This window comes from Pantherophis guttatus, chromosome 5 (assembly GCF_059756535.1).
Source record: "Pantherophis guttatus breed Tessera chromosome 5, ASM5975653v1, whole genome shotgun sequence".
Lineage (NCBI taxonomy): Eukaryota > Metazoa > Chordata > Lepidosauria > Squamata > Colubridae > Pantherophis > Pantherophis guttatus.
In genome coordinates this window covers 106,433,739-106,453,951 of record NC_142067.1, presented here as the reverse complement: position 1 = coordinate 106,453,951, position 20,213 = coordinate 106,433,739, and the positions used below count along the sequence as shown (strand labels likewise).

Below are 20,213 nucleotides of genomic sequence, written 5' to 3'. Positions count from 1 at the left end.
ATAGACTACAGCTGGAGGTTAATTTATTTATAATCAAATTTGTAGAACTGTCCATCTCATGAGAACGTATAAGATTACAAGGGCAATATGCCAAAGAAAAATGGTACAAAGCCACTGCCATTATGTCTTTATAGGAGTTCTGCGCTACTGAATGCATTATGCTAGAAAAGATTTGAATTACTATTTTGACAGCAGTTCTTATGTGCAAGTTTTTTTTATACAATTTAAATATAAAACACTGGTCTCCACCTAAACTGATAATAGGTATCATAACCTAAAGATTTCTTATGAACAAATAGTTCTATTCCTCCCAACATACCTTGCTGTCAAACAGGTCAGTCCATTTTGATGTTTCCCAGAAAGTCTCTGTCAGAGTATTCAAGATGGCTTTTTGGTTATCATCTTTACATTCAGTTTCACTTGATGCAGCCCCTTCCTCGGCTTGTAACTGCAGAAGTTGATCTGATAATGCACATCCTTTCCGACATAGAGCATCCACTAAGGTAGATTTCTGCTTTTCCATCTCACTATGTGGGAACAATACATATTTCATTTACGTGAACAGGTCTCTTTCATCATGCCTATATATGCATTTTTCATAAAACTCCTGAATACCACCACCACCATACAAAATACACCTGCATCCCTTCTAAGTATGTAACATTTAAGAGAAGGTAACATTTCTAAACTGGAGTAAAGAGACTAGTTCCAAAATACGTATTTTTAACTAGGAATCTTCATCAAACAAACAGCAGTTCTACCATCTTCAAAGGAAGAGCACTAACATTTCTTTATCCATTCATTTACTTATTTGATTTACAAATTCAATTTTGGGTAGCTAGAAACATAGAGAAACAAGAGTAAAAGTCTATGGTGGTTGCCGAGGGTAAAACCAGATAAAACAATCAAGAAAAAGTTCTCAATCTTATTTTCAACCTTCTGAAGGAAGGGTTTTCCAATTTGCTTTTAAAAATACTTGCTTTATGATTTTACAGCTTACCATTTGTTTTCCCTTTAATTTTTTTTAAAATACTGTTTTTTTTTACTTGCCATAATCTAATACAAATGTGTAATAACATACAAAGATTTGGGAAGAATGGTTGGCTGGCTGATGATCTTTGAACATCTATTGCTGCGATATTCTAGTCTTCAATCTTTCCTCCTTAGCAATATCAAATCAACACTAAAAATACTGTTTTAAAGCATAAAATGCAATTAAGTGTGCTCGGTTCATGACTAGTTTTTTTCTCATGAATATGAAAACATTTTAATTTTTAAGCTTAGAAGAGCAGATAACTGCTGAAATAAGATGCAAGGAAAAAAAGTATTTACTGGCTAGGTACTTTTTTATAGTAGCAGCATCAGGCCTGGGATCAGTCTTCATAGCAAGATAAATAGCAAGGGCTGTTTGATCGATATGAGACATCACTGTATTAGAAGCTTCAATTATTTCATTTAAACATTTCATTCGCTCCTGGAAGAAAATAAATGATATTCTCTTATTAAATTATTCTCTTATTTTCTTTTATTGTTGTAAGTTGCCTAGAATAGCCCCATGGCAAAATAGGCAGCAAATAAATTTAATAAATAAATATGTATGAATTAATACAATACTATGAATATTCAGTTGATAGGAGAGAAGGGAAGTTATTTTGATCCAAAGCAGAAAACATACTTTGAAAATAAAGTGGTGCATTTATTGTAATTGTCAGTTCATCATATAGCTTTATATCTATGCAGAAAGATAGGCATAAAAACAAGAATTAAGAACCATTTGTCTATTTGGGGCTTAGAGATGGCTCAGTGGATTTAAAATGAAAGATCTTTTTAAAAAGAAAATGGGTCGCACCTTTTCAGAATCCAATTGATGAAGTCTTGCAACATATAAGGGGAGATGGTTAGGGAAGGTCTCTTTCAGTTCATTGTATATCTCACTGGTATCAAACCTAAAAGTAAATGTATTAATGAAAATTTGCATCAACGCATCAGTTCTTCAAGGGTATGATATGGCAACAGAAATGTTAAACATACTTTGTCATCCACTGTATCTTTAAATCTCTTAAAGCTTCTGCAAATTCATTATTTACATCTTTTTCTGAATCCTTCTCTTTATCCTTGCTTCCATTCTTACTTTTTATTGGAGATGGGATCAAATGATAGTGAACTGAGATTATATCCTAGAGTAAAAAGCATAGCAATTTGGTCAAAGTAAGTATTAATATTTTCTTTCTCACAAAACATACATTATAAAAACTAAGAAAAAATGTATACAATCATTCAGAACCTTTTGAAGCCTCAGAGGACTAGAACAGATTTAGTCCAAAGAATAGTTCAAATTATCTCTCACAAATTTCAAATTTTGATTAATAATCGTTCCAAAAATATTTCACATGAGTTGCACCTCAGCAAACTGATTAGCCTCCACAAGTTTAATATCACATAACCTATATCTTCTTTTGTGGAAAAATGCAGCAGACTATTGAAAAAAAGAAATTAAACAAATTGGTATCATTAACCATGAGACTTTTTTCCTCAGATGATAAGAGTACATGTTGTAACATCTAAACAATCTAAAGTATAATGCTAGCATTCTAATAAGACATGTAGTCTTATTATTGTCTTTTATTTTATATTTTATTTTATATTAGGATGTGGCCTCATGGCTAATAATATATTATTGTGGTTTCTGAGGAAATTATGCATTCTTGTTCAATGTTTAATGCAGAATTTCAATTCAGGTATTTCATTATTCAAAAGGGGTTAGGAAGAAATCACAATATGGTAAAACATACTTAAATATTCAAGTAATAGTTATCATAATTCTAACCTATTCTTTTATTTTTTTAAAAAAGATCAGCCACAGTATAAAAAAATTGTATTTATTTTTTAAAAGTTAAATTGGAATAATCGTGAAGTACATCTGATTTAAAATCAACCAACCAACGAACCAACCAACAAATACTTATGGAAATTTTGTCCAGTATCTGGTTTTTGGAAGCATAGAATCACATCTTTTAAGGTCCTAGAAATCTGAATATTTGACAAAACCTTTTAAAAAATGCTGCAAATATTTCTCTGTTGCCCTATGTACTTACTCTATATTACACATTACAATTTACACATGTCTGAGTAAATCTGTGGACATCATGGCATATGAAAATGAGAATGTACAAAGTCTATACAAACAGACTGAGATAATATTAATTTGCAAGGTTATGGCTAAAACACAGGAACTGAAAGTTTTTCCCAGGGGAAATTTCTTGTGATTAAATCGTTTGGGACAGAGTGGGACAACTCGTTGCAGCCAATTCGCCACGGCCAACTCGCTACAGGACAACTTGCCATGGCCAACTTATTGCGGGACAATTGAATTATTTAAAATAATATTTTTTTAAAAAAAATTGTCAACAAAAGGTACTTGCTGCCTTTTGTCCTACAATTCTGAATTTCTGTGTCTTCTTGGAAGATTTTTTTCAAAAAGATGGTGATATTAAAAAGAGAAAACCGAAAAGGGGAGAGAGAGAGAGAGAGAGAGAGAGAGAGAGAGAGAGAGGGGGAGGGAGGGAGGGAGGGAGGGAGGGGAGAACAAAAAGAGCAAACTTTTAAAGAGTTTTTGAAATAGAAGTAAAATTACTTGAGAAAAAAAATGAAAGATCTAAAAAATGAAATCCAGGAGAAGAACAACATTTGGAGGAGTTTCCTAGAATCTTGAAAAACTGTGTCATGCAGTTAGTGGTATCTAACATAAGGAAGAGGTGATTCACCTTAAATAATACCCACACCAAATAAAAAGCTAACAATGTTATGAAGGAGTCAGTGGCAGCTTTTGGCCGGTATCTTCACTAAATAAGTCAAAATATAATTAAGACATCTGCCTGTATACCTACTCTCTTAGCATCCTCCCATCTCATTTTACTCAACAAGAAAATATGGCTACTGTCTTCAGAAAAAGCCAGGATAGTATATCATAGCTTCAGTTGTTTGAATCCTGATTTGTCCCAGAGTTGGTAATTGAATTTAATGTGCTTTACAATAACAAAAACGTATAATATACAAACATGCATTATACAAATGTATAATATATAAAAATACCCTTATTTATAAGGCTGTTCACAAATGACCTTATAAATTCAGCTGTGGAAGAAAATCAAAATGCACAGAAGTTGTTCCCATGAGACCTATTTGTTATATTTCTATATCAAAACTATATCTATATCAGTGTTCTCCAAAGTGGTCAATATTGACCCAGGTGTTCTTGGAACTATTTAAGGGGTTGACATTATTATTATTAATTACTATTAAAGTAGTGTTGTGTTATTTTATGTAATAAAATTATCAAATGCTTGGTAACAATCTGAAACTTCTTGTGAGGATCAATGAACTGAAGTTTGGGGATCCCTGATCTATATAATTGACATATCCCAACAAAGTATTAATGAAAGATAAATTAAAATCCATCATTATATTGTAAAGCTAGCTATCTGACCCAATCCTAGAAGATGAAATAGTAGCCAAAATTTCCCAAAAGTCTTCCAGATTTCACTTTTTAAGCCACTTAATCATTTTGACAAGATGTAAAAAAAAAAAGTCTAATAGTGGTTTTCAAAGATACAGTTTTAATAATACTTTCAGTAATAGGTGAATCTATAACAAATCAAAGAAGTTAGTAGCAAAATTGTGCCAGCTTCTAAAACATAAAAAGGCTGAATGGGGATGTATTATTAAATGTTTTATGGACAGTAAGGCCTCTCTGTGAATTCTTTCTTTCCCATCAGTATTTTAGTTCCTTCCAGTCCCAGTTGGACTGGACTCTATATCAGTCAAAGAAAAATGTCTAAAATACAAGTCATTATATCAGAATTCCTTTATCATGCCTGCCTTAGAAGCAAACATTTTAGCAAAAAGTGCTAAGTAAACAAATAATGTTTTATTAACTATTACGGGAAAAAAAAACCCACCCCCAGTTAACTTTATTTTAACACGGACCTGTCTCAACCAAGTAAAACATATAAATAAAATATTGCTTTTTTACTGGAATCTCCATAATTCCATCCATAAAACATGTAGATAAACTAAGTAAGCTACATAAATATAAGAACACATATTATGGCAGGAATATTCACAAATACCAGATTTCATTAATGCTCTAGATTCCTCTTTCACAAGCCTACACTGCATCTGGCTTAGATCAGCAATTTTAATTTGACTCAGTGGGTGATTGTTAATCATTATAGGAAACAAACACTTAAAATTGTATGTCAAAGAATGGCAAACCATTCTGCCAAGATGATGCCTGAATCCTGTTGATTATACATCCTACTCCATTCCTAAATCAAAGAGGGTGGGTATGTGAAGGGAAAATGCAGATGGTATCTGAGAAATGCAGCATCATCTCTCAGATATTATCCAGCAGACATCACTTATAGATTTCAACAATTTATGAGGTGAGGTGGGGTTAAATTTATATTATTTGAGATACTAATTTCAAAGCTTTTAAAATCAATCTCCAATAAATTCTGTCCTTAAAACCACATACAGCTTCAATGGTTATGTTGTGGCCTGTCGGCCGCTGACCCCCCCAGCAGCCAAATCAGAGAATGAGGAGGAGGCATGGGAGTCAGGGTCAGCATCCAGGCAACCTGAGAGTGAGGGGGGAGATGGAATGGAGCTAGCAGAGAGAGAGAGACAGCAGAAGAGCCTGGGCCGTCCATCAGCCTTCAGATGGAGAGTCAACAGCCCCCAGGTCTGGAGGTGGCTGATTGAGAAGAAGAGGAACAGCTGGGTCCAGTGCCTGACGCGTGGATGTGCAGATGGGAGAGGAGAGGAGAGGATAGCAGTGGAAGTCTGTGGGTTGATCCTTGGGAAGGAAGAGCCACCGCTGCTAGCGAAGCCCCACCCTAGCTCTGGGGATAAAAGGCAGGGGGCAGAGATGAATAGATGTGGCAGACAACTATTCATTTTCCGGCCGGATGGACTTGTTAGCCAGAAAGAGAAACTTTTTACCAGGGCTGCCGGCACTCCTAATAAAGGAATTTTTTGAATTCTCGGCAGAGGGTTTGTCGTATCTGGGGAGCTGTGTCAGAACAGGTTAGAGCAGTCACCATTTGGCTAGAGTGGTATAATATTGATTTTTCAACCTTTTAATCATCTCAACCTTTAACACTACACTATTAAAAATCACAAAATAAACAAAACTTCCCTCTTTGCTACAAGGGCCCCCTGATACAAATAGTTTCATTGGTCCTTGTTGTTTCTAATGAGGTTGTACCCATTGGAGGAGGGAACCAATGGCAAGCAAAGAGAATTCGCTTAGCATGGTACTGTACTACTATTCCTTATCCTGTCCAATCTTACAATCTTATGGTTTTCAGATGGCAATAGTATGTAAGAGCTATGCGTAATTTTTTAAAAAAATTAAAATCATTTTTTTGTAGGGTAAGATACTGGTGTGATAATATTAAACGCTTCCATCACAGAATATCATTACTATCATGCTAAACTAATAATTTGCTATTCTGAAGCAATTTTACTGTTCAAAGATATGAATAATTAAGCTGCATAAAAGGTAACTAAGAATATTTAAGAAATAACTAAGTATATTGTTTTAAATGATAGGCAAAAATACTTAAATACATCTTTCAAAAACTGGCATTCAGTACCTTTTTAACCTTTCCTTGTCGCTTTGCTGAAGACTGCCCCTGGGAGTTAGAATAACATACTGTAAGAAAATATCCACAAAACTCTATAGAATGGAGACACTACCTATCAAGTTTTTATTCACTACTGAATAACACTAAATGTCTTGTTCCCTTTAAAACATACTTCTAAAGTCCAATATTTTAGCTTTAAAAAATCTAAAGCACAAATGTTATGCTATTTAAGGATTTGATTTAAACCTTGATTTAAATAAATCCCAATATTTTTGAAACCCAACAATAAAGTACGTAACTAACTTTTACTGCTTGCACACATCCCCATTTAAAATTCAATGAACTGAAATGGCTTTCTTAAACTTTCCTTTTTCATTGAATTTAGAGGTAATACAACTTTGGGGTACGTCTCATGGAAAGAGAAGCATTAAAAACTCTACCATAGGACTTTGAAGAACTATCCATCATTCAAGCCAATTTTAGGTTTTCTTCTATATATACTCTGACTTGTTTATAGTACAATACTACAATTATTTTCAGGGGTCCCCAACCCCCTGTTTGTGGACTGGTACTGGGCTGTGGCATGCCAGAAACCGAGCCACACAAACAAGCAAAACCCCACCTGCGGGATGCAGGTAGCACGCAAAACTGTGCCCCCTTCTGGTCCGTGGAAAAATCTCCTTCAGGGAACTGGTCCCTAGTGCTCAAAAGGTTGAGAACTGTTGTTCTAGTTCACAACTTCACTATACACAACATTGTTGTTATATGAGTGAAATTACCCTATTTCTTTCACATAAAAAGCAAAAAAATCTATAGAAATATCACTTGGTTTTAACAAATAATATTAATCATATATAAATATATTGGATTTAGTATAATCTGGAAACTAAATTTTAAATGGTCGGTGATTAATTTTTGAACAGAAGCATGTGAGAGATGCTCTTCTATATTTAAAAAATAAGCTAGACTCTGACATGTTTTCATCTTAGCTGCACTGCACCAAAATCGTCTATGGTTTGTGAAATATTTAAAGCAAGGCGAAACTAAGAGGCATGGAAAAATTATCTAACTAAATTAATAATAATAATCTCTTCTATAATAAGCAGGCAGAAGAAACATCAAGAATGCAGTATTCTAAGAATTCCAAGGGGCAGAGCAAGGGGAAAACCATAATTATTTTAACCACTGCTAAAATCTTTCTTCAGTATATATACAGTTAGTGTCAGGTTTCGAGGTCTCAATTTATTTGACAAGAGCACTTGTCAAATAAAGCACTTATTTTGCCAAATTGGATCGGCTCAATGGTCTAATTGACAAGAATTATAATTTCAAATACAATTATTTAATTTACCTGTACCACAAACCTAGATTAAAAAACATTTTCAGTTGGAAAATAACCAATATATGAATATTTTTTTAGGATGAATTATTAAAGCTGGTAAAATCAATTCCTAAATGTTTCCGATTATATTAAGCCAAAATTGTTTCGGAAACTCACTGATCAGACATATTCCCTATATTCCTAGTGTGGAAGATAAATTTAGCTTGACTCTATGACATTTTAATATGAAAAAAATATGTATATGTGTATGTGTGTGTACTGAATAACGAAGGAATTACTTTGAGGATGCACTATTGGTAAACAAATGTTTACTTATTTAGTACAATAGGACATAGCTTTATAGAGCCGTGGTGTTGTGACCCCGACTCCCGAGCCTGTCCTAACAGAGGAAGAGGACTCAGAAGGTGATGGGGAGGAACTGACAAGGCCTCCCTCTCCAGGACCCTCTTTTCTGGCAATGCCTCAGGTTCCATCTGAAGGCCAGGAGGAACAGCCTGGGATGTGCCAGGAGGAAGGCATATCGGAGCACCAATTGATAGAGAGCGAGGATAATGAATCCTGGCTTGATCCCAGGCAGCGTCGGAGGGAGAAGCGTGCGCAGCAACGGAAGAGGCGTGGGAGGGCCAGAGATTGAGCTGAGTCACGGAGCCACGCCCCACCAGGAATAAAAGTGGGTGGGACTGCTCTTCAGGCTTTGTGACGGACAAAGTTAAACCCTGAAAGTCACATCGTGATCTCTGAAATTTGGCTTGGATATATTTTGGACTGAACATTGACTAAACTCTTGGCTTGTGGATAATTTGTTGCTCCTGGAACGGACTGAAGATAAGTCCTCTTCTGCTTTATGGAAGTGAAAATGGTCTTGGCAGGCATTTGGCAGTTTGCTGCCAAAACCTTGGTCTGCCAGGAATTCTAATCTGTTTACCTAATAAAATATTGGCAGGCGTGCTTGGTATTACGTTTGCCTGTGTGAGGAAGGGGGACAGAACACGTGGGGGCGCAGTGGTTAGAACGCAGTGCTGCAGGCTACTTATGCTGATAGCAAAATGAAACCTTATGACGTGTATCATCAACAAAAGCTCGGCCTAAAATAAGCTAGTACTTCTTAGTCAGCAAATGGATGCTAGACAGCAACTATTTTAATAGAACCCGAACAACTAACGCTATATTTTTTAGACTGAAGTGAAACCCCAAGGTATGCAGCTGGATAAAATAATATTACAGAAATTATTAAAGGCAATGTAGCATGTTAACATACAATCTGTAACAAGGTGATGGAAGTTACCATAAAATAGCAAAAATTCAAGTCCGAACAGAACCTGAAAGGCAATTGTATTTAAACAATGAAGAAAACTGGCATTTAGTATTTGAATCTTTTTAAGAGACTTCAGGGAAAAAAAACTTCAAAAAATCTGGATTACTCTGTTCAAAATCATTTTCATACAAGTTTGTCAATTTCAATTACCTTTTTAAAAAAACACAACAAAACAATTTTGAGTTTAGGCTTTTGTTTTACTCACCACTTTCTTTACAAGTTCTGCCTTTGAAAGCGTCAATGATCCTGTAAGATAGCATCCAGGACCTGCTCCTTTTGGTACTCTAACAAATGAACAAGCGAAATGCTTTAAATTCATGCTCACATTCTCATTTTTGTACCTCCCCATTGAAAAAAAGTGTTTAATTCTACTGCAAATTGAACTTAACTTCAGCAATACAATGTCAAGCCCAATACATAGGGGTGAAGGGGGTTAAGGTTGAGGATGGGAATAGGAGGGCTCTGGAAGCTTCCTGTTTGTATACTTGATCCCACCCAAGAGATTTTAAAAAATCCCCAGCTCTGCTCATTCCAGGGACCTCAGTGGAACAAAATGGGATAACTTGCCACGGCCAACTTGTCACGGCCAACTTGCTGTGGGACAATTCCATTTAATTATTTACAATAAATAAAAAAAATAAATAAATTCTTGCCATTCACATTTCATTCTGTCCCTCCTTTTGCATCCTTTCTTTAATGATTCTGTTCCACCATTTCTTTGACATTAGTGTAACACTTGTCCCGCAGCGAGTTGTGCTGCGGCAAGTTGGCCACAGCAAGCTGGCCAGGGCAAGTTGTCCAATTGCGAGTCAGCTGCAGCAAATTGTCATAGACCACGGGTCTATGACCAACTTGATCGCATCACGTGACATATTGCGATGTATTGCGATTTTTTTGCCTTTGCGGAGCCGGGGTACGTGTGGCGCATCCGGCCTGCAGGCTGCCAGTTTGATAGGCCTGTCATAGACCCTCAGTGGAAGGCCTCCCTTGGCAGCTATTCCCTTAAGCAACGAATTCTAACTATTAACAAAAAATTGACTGCTCTGGATTTAATACATTAAGGATAGATAGATTAAGAAAATATGTGGAAACATGGGCACTGGAGAGGAAAGGTAGCCAGATTTCAGTAGATGCTAGTGCCTGCAAGTGCAGGATAGAAATAAATAGGCAGTACTATTTTTTTTCAATATCCAAGTTTGAAAGTTCAGAAGAGTTACTAATCAAAAAGTGTTGCATGCTATGAGCCACAAAAGGGACATAACTTACTTGTCATCTGGCAAAGAAGTAACGAAGTATGGCAGTGTGCGATTTGGTGGCAGAGATATACTGTTTGCTTTCTTCTTCCCTAAGAGAGCCTGACTGTGGGTGTCATATATATCTAAACTCAGTGCATTAGACAGTCTGTGGGAGACAATAAATGGAAGGTCTTTGATGCGATCCAGCTCACTGCTGTGCTCATGACGGATCTGTAGCCGCACGGTATAATCTCCTTTCTCCAGTTTCAGGGAATACTAGGGAAAAGAGCAATTCTTTAGTACCTAGATTCATACATATTTGATGAAGAAGATTAACACACAATAAAAATTCCTTCAGTTCAACTTACACTATTCCTTTCTAATCGAAGTAGAACGTTTTCACAAAACATGTCACTGCTAAGTATGCAAAACTTAAACCTGGACATTTGTTACATGTTTGAGGGCTAGGGAGGGATCTGTTACTAAATTCTTTGGGGAAAAAAAAAACAAGAAATCTTACTCAAATCCCTTCCAATCACAAGGTGAATGGTATTTCCAGTCTTATATTCTAAATTCTTTTTCTAACATTAGAGGGGAGACCTTTTCCAAGCCTTCATCAAATTAAACTCAGATTTTCCAGCATGAACATAAATATATGTTTAGCTTTGAATATTAAGTTATGTACTTGAATTATAGTATCAAATTTTATGATGCATATTTTGTTGCATATCATTTATAAAAGGTAAATTTGTATGCTGTATAACCTATTTAAATTTGACTTAACTGGATCCTGAACATTCCTTACATAAACACAGAAGGTTCTTTCTATTTGTAAAAGGGACTAAAATCTATTAGGAGTTCCAGCTGTAGAATTGGTTTTTTGCAGATCCTTGCCCTTCTTGCCTTGCAATTCTAGAAGTTCCCTCAATACTATTAATCTCTGAAATTACACTACAAACTGATGTAGGACCGTCCTCCATGCCCAAGTCTGTCAGAAGGCTTCTGTGAGTGAGTCAATTTAATGGCAAATGCTGGGCCAATAAATTCTCATTTCATCTGTTTAATAGTATTTATATTGCTTTAAAATCCTGAAGTTTTATACTTTGTAGACAAATTATTTAAGAGTCTTGCTAATAATTTTGTTCATTTATTTGGATCAGCAACCTTTTAGAATTGTAGAACAACTTGACTGTTATTAATGGATGGAATACTACCCTATCCTTTGCAGAACAGCCTAACATGGTTTCATAGAAGTTATGTTTCTATCACTTATAACATAGGCTGTGACTTGTCCTATCCTTACACCATTCTTCAGGATGTTATCACTGTCCATGCATTAGCAGAAGCTAGGTAGGTATTTGTGCCCAAACAATAGAATAGAAGGCTGTATATATTTCAAGCAGATTTTTAATTTTTCAAGGATGCGTCAATCCCATCCATCCATCTATCTAATCTATCTATCTACCCATCTTTTCCCAGTTCAATAGATAAAAGCTGCATACATTTTCTAATGGCAAGCTATAAATTAGTCAAATTTATAATAAATTTGTAAAATATTTAACTGCTGTTTAGTTTATAAAATCAAACAACTTGTTCAAGAAGCAGCTTTATTTACCAGAACAATATTAAGTTATTCTTCATAATATTTACCAGGAGTAGCTGAATAAGAAACGAAGAATAGTGTATAAATTAATGGAAATTCAACTTGAGAATGAAAAAAATGCCTAATTTTTTAAATATTTATTTGCATAAACATGGCAAGCACTACATCCTAAACCTAAAAAGACTATGGAATCATATAAAAATGACTTCATACCTGGTTAGGATAAGCATCACCTGATCCCATTAATTTTTTATTCTGGTCAAAGATAATCCATAATTGACTGTCAAATTCTGATTCATATAAGAGTTCACAGAGCAAGGGACAACTTGGAGTTACTTCTCCACTTTTGGGCTGAAGAAAAATCAAATAATTAAGGCATTTAAAAACAAAAATTAAATAATAATATTATTGACACTCATGATGATAATTTATTAAACTTGCTTGCCATCTGACTCTAAATGACCCCAGATGGCTCATAATTTATTATTACATTTATTTATTAAACAAATTTATATGGCTGCCAAGTGACTCTGGGTGGCTTACAACATTCCATAAAGATATCATTTTATTGAGTTAGATCCAGTTAAATAACTTAGACTTACTTGATGAAAATTGTATGTCAAAATCATCTCATACAATTGTCGATTATTTGGCAATACATCTCGGGATCCTAAAGGCTTTATCTTAGCGCTCACTGGTCTGCAATTCAACAATTCAACAATACACATTAGGAGAAAAATGAGGGTCAGGTTTTAAAGAATAACAGAATTGGAAGGGACTTTGGAAGTCTTCTAGTCCCAACCCTTGCTCAAGCAGGAAATACCGATTCAGACCAATGGTTGTCCAATCTCTTTTTAAAAATCTCCAGTGTTGAAGCACCTACAACCTCTTGAGACAAGTCATTCCACTGAATAATTGTTTCTGTGAGGAAATTTCTCCTTAATTCTAGGTTGGTTCTCTCTTTGATTAGTTTCCATCCATTGCTTCTTGTATAATTCATTTTTAAAACTTGTACATATACACACTTACTAACTTTATGCATACGCTTAATTATGTTAAGCATAATTTAACAATCTAACTTTTTAATTTATTTTTATTCGTTTGATTAAATTTATATGCCACCCATCTTGCAGTTTGAGACAACTCTAGTAAGTTCAGATAATAACACAAAACCCAGATTTACAGGGCAAAATATTTCAAATTCAAACTATCTCAGGGACAGAACTTCTCATCTTAAACATGAACCAGGCTCTCTTGATTATTTCCAAAATGTTAAGACCAAAACAATCTTCCTCAGATATAAATTAGCTGTCTTGTTGGCAAGATGTAATTCCATTTTTAGTTTTTTAATTAAATCATTAAATATATCATTAAATCATTAATTAAATCTTTATTTAAACATTCAACAAACTTCCAATGATTACATACTTAAAATAAACAGGCAATAGCTTTCTCAAATATTAAATTTACTTTATTATATTTATATTCAGTGTGACAGAAAGTTGTTTAATCTTACTAACTACAGTACAAGTTATTAATTTCACTATGAATTACAATGATAGCTTATTTGAATCTAAATTTCTTATAGTACCTTAGTGTTTGAACCCAGCATTTGAGATTTATGCAAGGCACAACATCTTCGTATTTCAGTGTTGCTCGAACATCAAAACGCACTATGCCTTCTGAAGCATGCTGTAATCAAAGAGTGAAAAAGTTTATTTGAAATGAATTTCAGATTAATGTTAATGTTATATATATTTAAAAGTCATGCTTGTCCAAGATGCTTCCCCTTAAGAGCTGACAATACCCCATATGTCAGCTCTGCCATCTTCACTATGTATCGCTAAGCTTGTTGGCATCCTGCCATAAATGGAGGGAGAGGGGCAGAGGAAGTTAGGGAGATTATGCAGGTGGTGTGAAGAAGAGGAGGGAGGACATTGCCAAGTGGCCAGATTCCACAACCTCAAAGATGCCTACCCTGGGAAAGAATGTGAAGCTTCTCTGAGACGTGCCTACAACCAAAGCAGTTCCCAAAACATCAAGCTGGGTTGCCACTGGAGTCCAGTGACTGGACACTGATGATCCAGTCATGGGGAGGGCCACAAACAAGGAGAATCTTTGTATGTTTGTGCAGGAATATTCAGATCTAGCCTTGCTTTTGTGCAACCATTAATCCTTAGTAAAAGAACCTATCACTTCAACCAAATAGAGTCAAGAGTCTTTCTTTTCTAGGGATATAATTGGGGCAGGTTTGACACCATAGATAAATGCCATAAAACTTCAAGGACTCCTTAACCCATTTACAAATCCAAAACTAAAATGATTAATCTAATAAAACTGGTCAATGCTATGCAATATTATTTAACTCTAATCATCTCACTTTGGTGTGATTTCAGTCATTTTTAATGAAGAAAAAAAATTCACCTATGCCTCCATGAAATTTGGCTGGGCATTTACTAATATTACTAACTTATGATTTTAACAATGCTACATTTTAAAAACAAACAGAATTTCAAAAAAAGCAAATTGTGATACGTACAAAGTTCAATTGAGATGTAGTGCAAACTATGCCATGGAAAGAAATGGAATAATCAATACTGACATCACTGAGGCTTGCCCACCATCGGGCAATACAAATTTCAATTGTTCTTCCCTCCTGTTGGTAGGAAAAGAAAAAGAAATGTATTTTGAGTCTTCTTCCTCTCTAAGCCTCGTCTCCTCATCCCAGGGTATGAACATTTTGCATCCCAGCTCTTAGCAAAAATATGTCAGGCCTGGAAGCCATCTTTTGCATTGGGCCTTCAGACCTGCCACATTTAGTACTGTGGGAAACTGGGAGAAGGGATTGTATGGAGCAGGGGTGATATACAGTCATAATAATGTTCCTTTCTCAGAGAGTCAAGAACATCTTGCCCTGCACCTGGAGGGGTGTGACTGGGAGGCATCTCCAGTTGGGGTGGTGCTTTGATTGGATCATGTGATGGACATGTGGGTGCTGGACAGGGACTTGGACTTTCCTTTGGGTGGGGAAAATCCAGCAGCTTTCAGATTCGGGTTTTCCCAGATGTGCCAATATGACATCTCTAATAAAATGGAACTTTGAGGAACTTCAAGCCTCGGAGTCTTCTTTCGTTGGGGGGGTGTTACTTGGAACTCTGACAAAATAGTCATAAACCAAGGAGAATATGGATGATGAACTATAAATAATTTGCAATTCTTAGTGATGACTAAACCAAACCATTCAAGTTTACCAATAAATGAGAATATTTGTAGCTCAGGGTTGAAATAAGGAGTGCTTGGTGCTCTCTGAGTTTGCTTGTTTTTTTGCAGACATTTCATTACCCTAACTAGATAACATCATCAGTGCTAGTAAGGAGTGCTCTCCTTACTACTGTATTTCCCCGAAAATAAGACCTGGTCTTTTTTTTTATCTCCAAAATAGGCACCTGGTCTTATTTTCGGGGGATATCTTCCACTACCTCACCTCGCGGCAGTGGCACCGACAGCCCCACCCAGCAGGAGACTGTGTGGCTGCTGCCGGCCCACTTCTTCTGCCGCCGCTTGCATTGCCTCCGGACTCTGTTTTGCCATCAGAGGCCTTCAAGAAAGGCCTCTGCAGCCAAGAAACGGGCTCCGGATTGATGCGTGTGGTGCCCCCTGGCCTCATTTCGCCGTCAGAGGCCTTCAGGAAAGGCCTCTGCAGCCAAGAAATAAGCTCCAGATTGATGCGCGCAGCGCCCCGGCCTCCATTTCATTGTCAGAGGCCTTCAGGAAAGGCCTATGCAACTGAGAAACATGCTCTGGATTGATGCATAAAAATCTGTAATAATGAGAATCATTGTTAAAAATGTAAAAAAGTGGAAATGCAATGTCTTTATATTAGATTAGGTCTTTAGTCCGTTGGTGGTGCAGCGGACTAAAGCGCTGTTAAGTAGTACTTAGCTGCCAGCTGCCTGCAATTACTGCAAGTTCAAATCTCACTAGGCTCAAGGTTGACTCAGCCTTCCATCCTTCCGAGGTAGATAAAATGAGGACCCGGATTGTGGGGGCAATAAGCTGACTTTGTATAAAAAGAACACCGCTTAGGGCCCCCCGAAAGCCCTACTAAGCAGGTATATACAAAAGTATGAAGGCTATTGCTTAACGCATTGTAAGCCACCCTGAGTCTCCGGAGAAGGGCAGCATATAAATCGAACTAATAAATAAATAAATAAGGCACATTAGCTTTTAAAATTAGTATTGCCTTACATTCTATAGATGACATGTAGGATTTTCACAATGAAAGTGTAGCAGGCGACCAGTATTTACAATATTCAAATAAGAATCTTAGTTGAAAGTTCTACATAACTCGGATAAGTCACTCTCAAGCTGAGCACATTATGATTGACATTTATCACGTATCAATGCAGCATATAAATCACAGGTACTGACTCAATTCTTAATTTAAGGAACTTACTAATACTGAAAATGCTTCAGTGACTGATCCTTTTTCTGGTATTGAACAGATCTTGTAGAACTCATGGCTTCGGTATGCCTTTTGTTTTACTAACTGAATTGCATGGAGAATAAACTTGGCAGTTACGTCAGATGATGATGAACAGACTGAGATTTCTAAATAAGAAAAGGCATGACTTTAATAATAATATTATAGACTCCTTTCTATGAGGGAAATATGTATCAGAAAAATATTAATAATTTTTGTTTCATAGCATTTAACTCCTCAGCAATAAATATGTTTATTATTATTAAAACAATAAAAAATATTCTAACCACCATTACACTGATGAAAAACACTTTTAATCTGAACATATAATGCTACAGGTAGATTTCAGATATTTAATAAAACATCCTCGTATACCTATACTAAAATCTTCATGGATTTCAAGAGGAATCCAATAGATTCACCTTACCAGCCCAGGTTGCTCCAGATGGAACTTCAATAAAGTGTCTCTGAATTTGTCCAGGTTTAAAATGAACATTAGTAAATTTGAGATCGAAGTTTGAGGCTTCATCTACCCTGTGATTTAAAAAAATGTAATTTTTTAAATTGTAGAAAGTTCATTTTAAACTATCAATATAGATTGGAGTATCAAACATTTTAATAAGGTTGAAAAACAAGAATTCATGTCATTTTTAACCATATAAAAATATTTTTTAAAAAGTAGTTGGCTTTGGCCATAGTATCTAATTGAGAAGTTGTTAAATGTTTTTAGTTATACCTCTAAACACCAAGAGCCATCTTGGTATAGTGATAAAGATCCGAGGCTAGAAATAAGGGGACTGTGGTTTTAATCTCACCTGAGGCACATAGCCAGCTGGGTGAATTTGGGCCTGTGCCTCTCTCAGCCCTAGGAAGCCGAGAGTTCTGAAATCTTGCCAACAAAATTGTAGAACCTATCCAAGTAAGTGGTAACACTGACTTGAGGGCAAACACACACAAAAAACCCAATCTCTGAACAATCTTCCCCTCCCTATTACTTCAGAATGATACTATTATTATAGAAGTTGTAGTCTAAAATATCTAAAAAGCACTTAAGCAAGGCTACGTAGGGAGAGTTTTGCCCTTTATGGTGGTCCAAAAATATTTTAAATAATTACAGTAATAAAATACTATCTTTGATTTTAAAAAAAAACTTTTTTTTTTTTTTTTTTACAAAAATAAGAGATGATAGGACCATAAAACAATTCTGGCTCTTGATACCATTTTTAAACAAGCAAAAAACAAAATTTCAAAAATTGGCTGTACAGAAAAATTAAAATTAAAAAATTTCTATTACAGAACAAATACTGAGACAAACAACAGTTCCCAAAGCAACTGTCTGGCTACAATTGAAAACAAGATTGCTGAGCATTTGTAACTGCAAGGTTTTCCTACTGAAATAATAATAATAATAAAAAAAACCCTCTGGAGTATAAAAGCCTTATCCAAGAAGATCACTGTGATCTTCTATCTATCCCTTTTTTATTTATGACTCTCACTGCTGCAACATATATGTGAGTATATATATGTACTCGTCTCCATTTCAACTGAGCCAGCGCTATCTGAAGACATTTCTGGTTTCATGTAGCCAGAATGACATCAAGGAGCACTGTTACCTTCCCACTGAAGTGGTATTTATCTACTTGCATTTGCATGATTTTGAATTGTTAGATTAGCAGGAACTGGGGTGAGAATGGGAGCTCACTGCATTGCATGGCACTCGGAAACGTAGATAAGGCAGACTCAAAAAGTCAGGGCCCTCCTAAGCAAAACCAAGTGCTCCAAATTCCTTGGCGATATCCATTTTGCTATCCAAATTCATGGAGACCGAACCCTCATCCTAGGTGGATTTGCCCCCAAGGTGATTTTCTCATGTATTTTATTATGAAATGTAGATAAGGCAGGCTGGAAAAGTCAGGGCCCTCCTAAGCAAAACCAAGCACTCCAAATTTCTTGGCGATATCCATTTTGCTCTCCGAATTCATGGAGACCTAACCCTAACCATAGGTGGATCTGACCCCAAGGTGATTTTTTAGTCGACAAGCCCAGCATCTTAAAACACTGAGCCATGCATATACTGTACATAAAAGGATTTTATTTCTATTTATTATTATTATTTTTTGGACTGTATATCAAACAACGGAAATAAAAAGCAAATCTCTCCCATAAACATTGCTACAAATTTTCTAACAAGAGTAAAAATCCACGTACCTTGTTGGTATAACAACAGTTATAGGAACTCGGAACAAAGGTCCTGCATTGGGCATTGTTATTTCATAACCACACACCTAAAGCAGTGAAATGAACACAAATTGTCATATGTTTAATTTTTCAATCTTCAAAAGGCACTTGTCTTTAATATTAATGGTTTACAAATGAAATTTCCTGAAATTCTAACCTATACATTAAGCATCAATAACTCAATTTAAATATTCTGAGAAAGATTTTTTTTTCAATTTATTTTAATTTTCACAGTGAGCTAGTATCTTTACCTGGCATACTGTCCTAGGAATTATTAGTTCAATTTAATCAGAATGTTTCCTTCATGCAGGATCCAATCTGGGTTGGTCACCGGGATCAGAGGCTTAGATTTCGGACTTGGCCTGGAGCCCATCCTCAGGGAACTTCTCTCTACCAGAATGTGTGCTTTTGGATTATTCTATGCATACTAGGCATATTATATAGTGCCTAGTTGTCTATTGCTTTTTATTTGTTGATTGAGGTGTTGATGGCCAGTTATTAAGTTATAGGCAATTATTTCCTTGTGCTGCTGAGTCCTCGGCTCCTAAGTACATGGTAAGCTGGTGGTAAATTAGCACTCTTGTTGACAGACAAGGGGCCTGTTTCCCAGGCTTCAATCATTTCCTTGGCTACCTTTGTACCTGCATGGCCAACAATCTTAGTAGCTCCGAAATTGAATGTATGCCTTGTTCATTGCAATGTGAGGCTACCAATGAGTCTGGGTCTCCTCGTCTGACCGCTCGCTTGTGTTCTTGCAATCAGGTGATTATAGCTTTCCTCCTTGACTGTCCTACATAGTCATAGGGGCAATCCATGCAGGAAATCTGGTAGATTACATTAGAACAAGGGTGCCAAACTCGATTTCATTGAGGGTTGCATCAGAGTTGTGTTTGGCCTGGGGAGGGGGGCATGTGCGTGTGAGGCCAGGGTAGGTGTGCCCAGCTCGATGTCACTCGTGTTGTGGGGGGGCATGTGGTGGCCGAGCGCTCTGCCAGTGAAAACGGGCTCCCAAGCTGTTTTTGGCTGCGATGTCCTCCTGCAACCCTCTGCCAGCAAAAACGGAGCGCTGTTTTCACTGGCAGAGGCACTGCAGTCCAGTCCTTTGCTGTTTCCATGGCAGCCCCGTGGGCCTGATCTAAGCACCCTGTGGACCTGATCTGACCCGCAGGCCTTGAGTTTGACACCCCTGCATTAGTAATGTCTCCCACCTCCAAGTGATCTTTGCAATGCATGATTTGTCCTTTGGGGTAGTGTGCCATGCCCACTTGCAGATCTCAGAAGCTGCATTTTACTGCTTCCGAAATGAATGGCAGGGTGTGCCATATAGTTGGTCTTGTACCTTCTTTC

General features: G+C 36.4%; 1 protein-coding gene across 4 annotated transcripts in view; it reads right to left on the bottom strand.

Annotated features, from left to right (window-relative positions):
• Nucleotides 1–20,213, bottom strand: part of TPP2 (tripeptidyl peptidase 2) — a 63,424-nt gene that overhangs the window by 2,869 nt on the left and 40,342 nt on the right. Inside the window, exons 15-28 of one of the 4 annotated variants that reach the window (XR_015734560.1) lie at nt 18,837–18,913; nt 17,056–17,162; nt 16,602–16,756; nt 14,685–14,801; nt 13,737–13,837; nt 12,748–12,844; nt 12,359–12,496; nt 10,574–10,818; nt 9,513–9,591; nt 6,660–6,698; nt 2,032–2,177; nt 1,850–1,946; nt 1,333–1,474; nt 320–527 (exon numbers count right to left, since the gene is read on the bottom strand). Coding sequence is in view for 2 of the 4 variants with exons in the window: in XM_034418058.3 (XP_034273949.1) it covers nt 320–527; nt 1,344–1,474; nt 1,850–1,946; nt 2,032–2,177; nt 6,660–6,698; nt 9,513–9,591; nt 10,574–10,818; nt 12,359–12,496; nt 12,748–12,844; nt 13,737–13,837; nt 14,685–14,801; nt 16,602–16,756; nt 17,056–17,162; nt 18,837–18,913 (1,737 nt within the window). In the remaining 2 variants the exon portion in view is untranslated. The remainder of the gene's footprint in view (nt 1–319; nt 528–1,332; nt 1,475–1,849; nt 1,947–2,031; nt 2,178–6,659; nt 6,699–9,512; nt 9,592–10,573; nt 10,819–12,358; nt 12,497–12,747; nt 12,845–13,736; nt 13,838–14,684; nt 14,802–16,601; nt 16,757–17,055; nt 17,163–18,836; nt 18,914–20,213) is intronic. The other 3 variants (XM_034418058.3, XR_015734561.1, XM_034418068.3) reach the window with 3 other exon arrangements.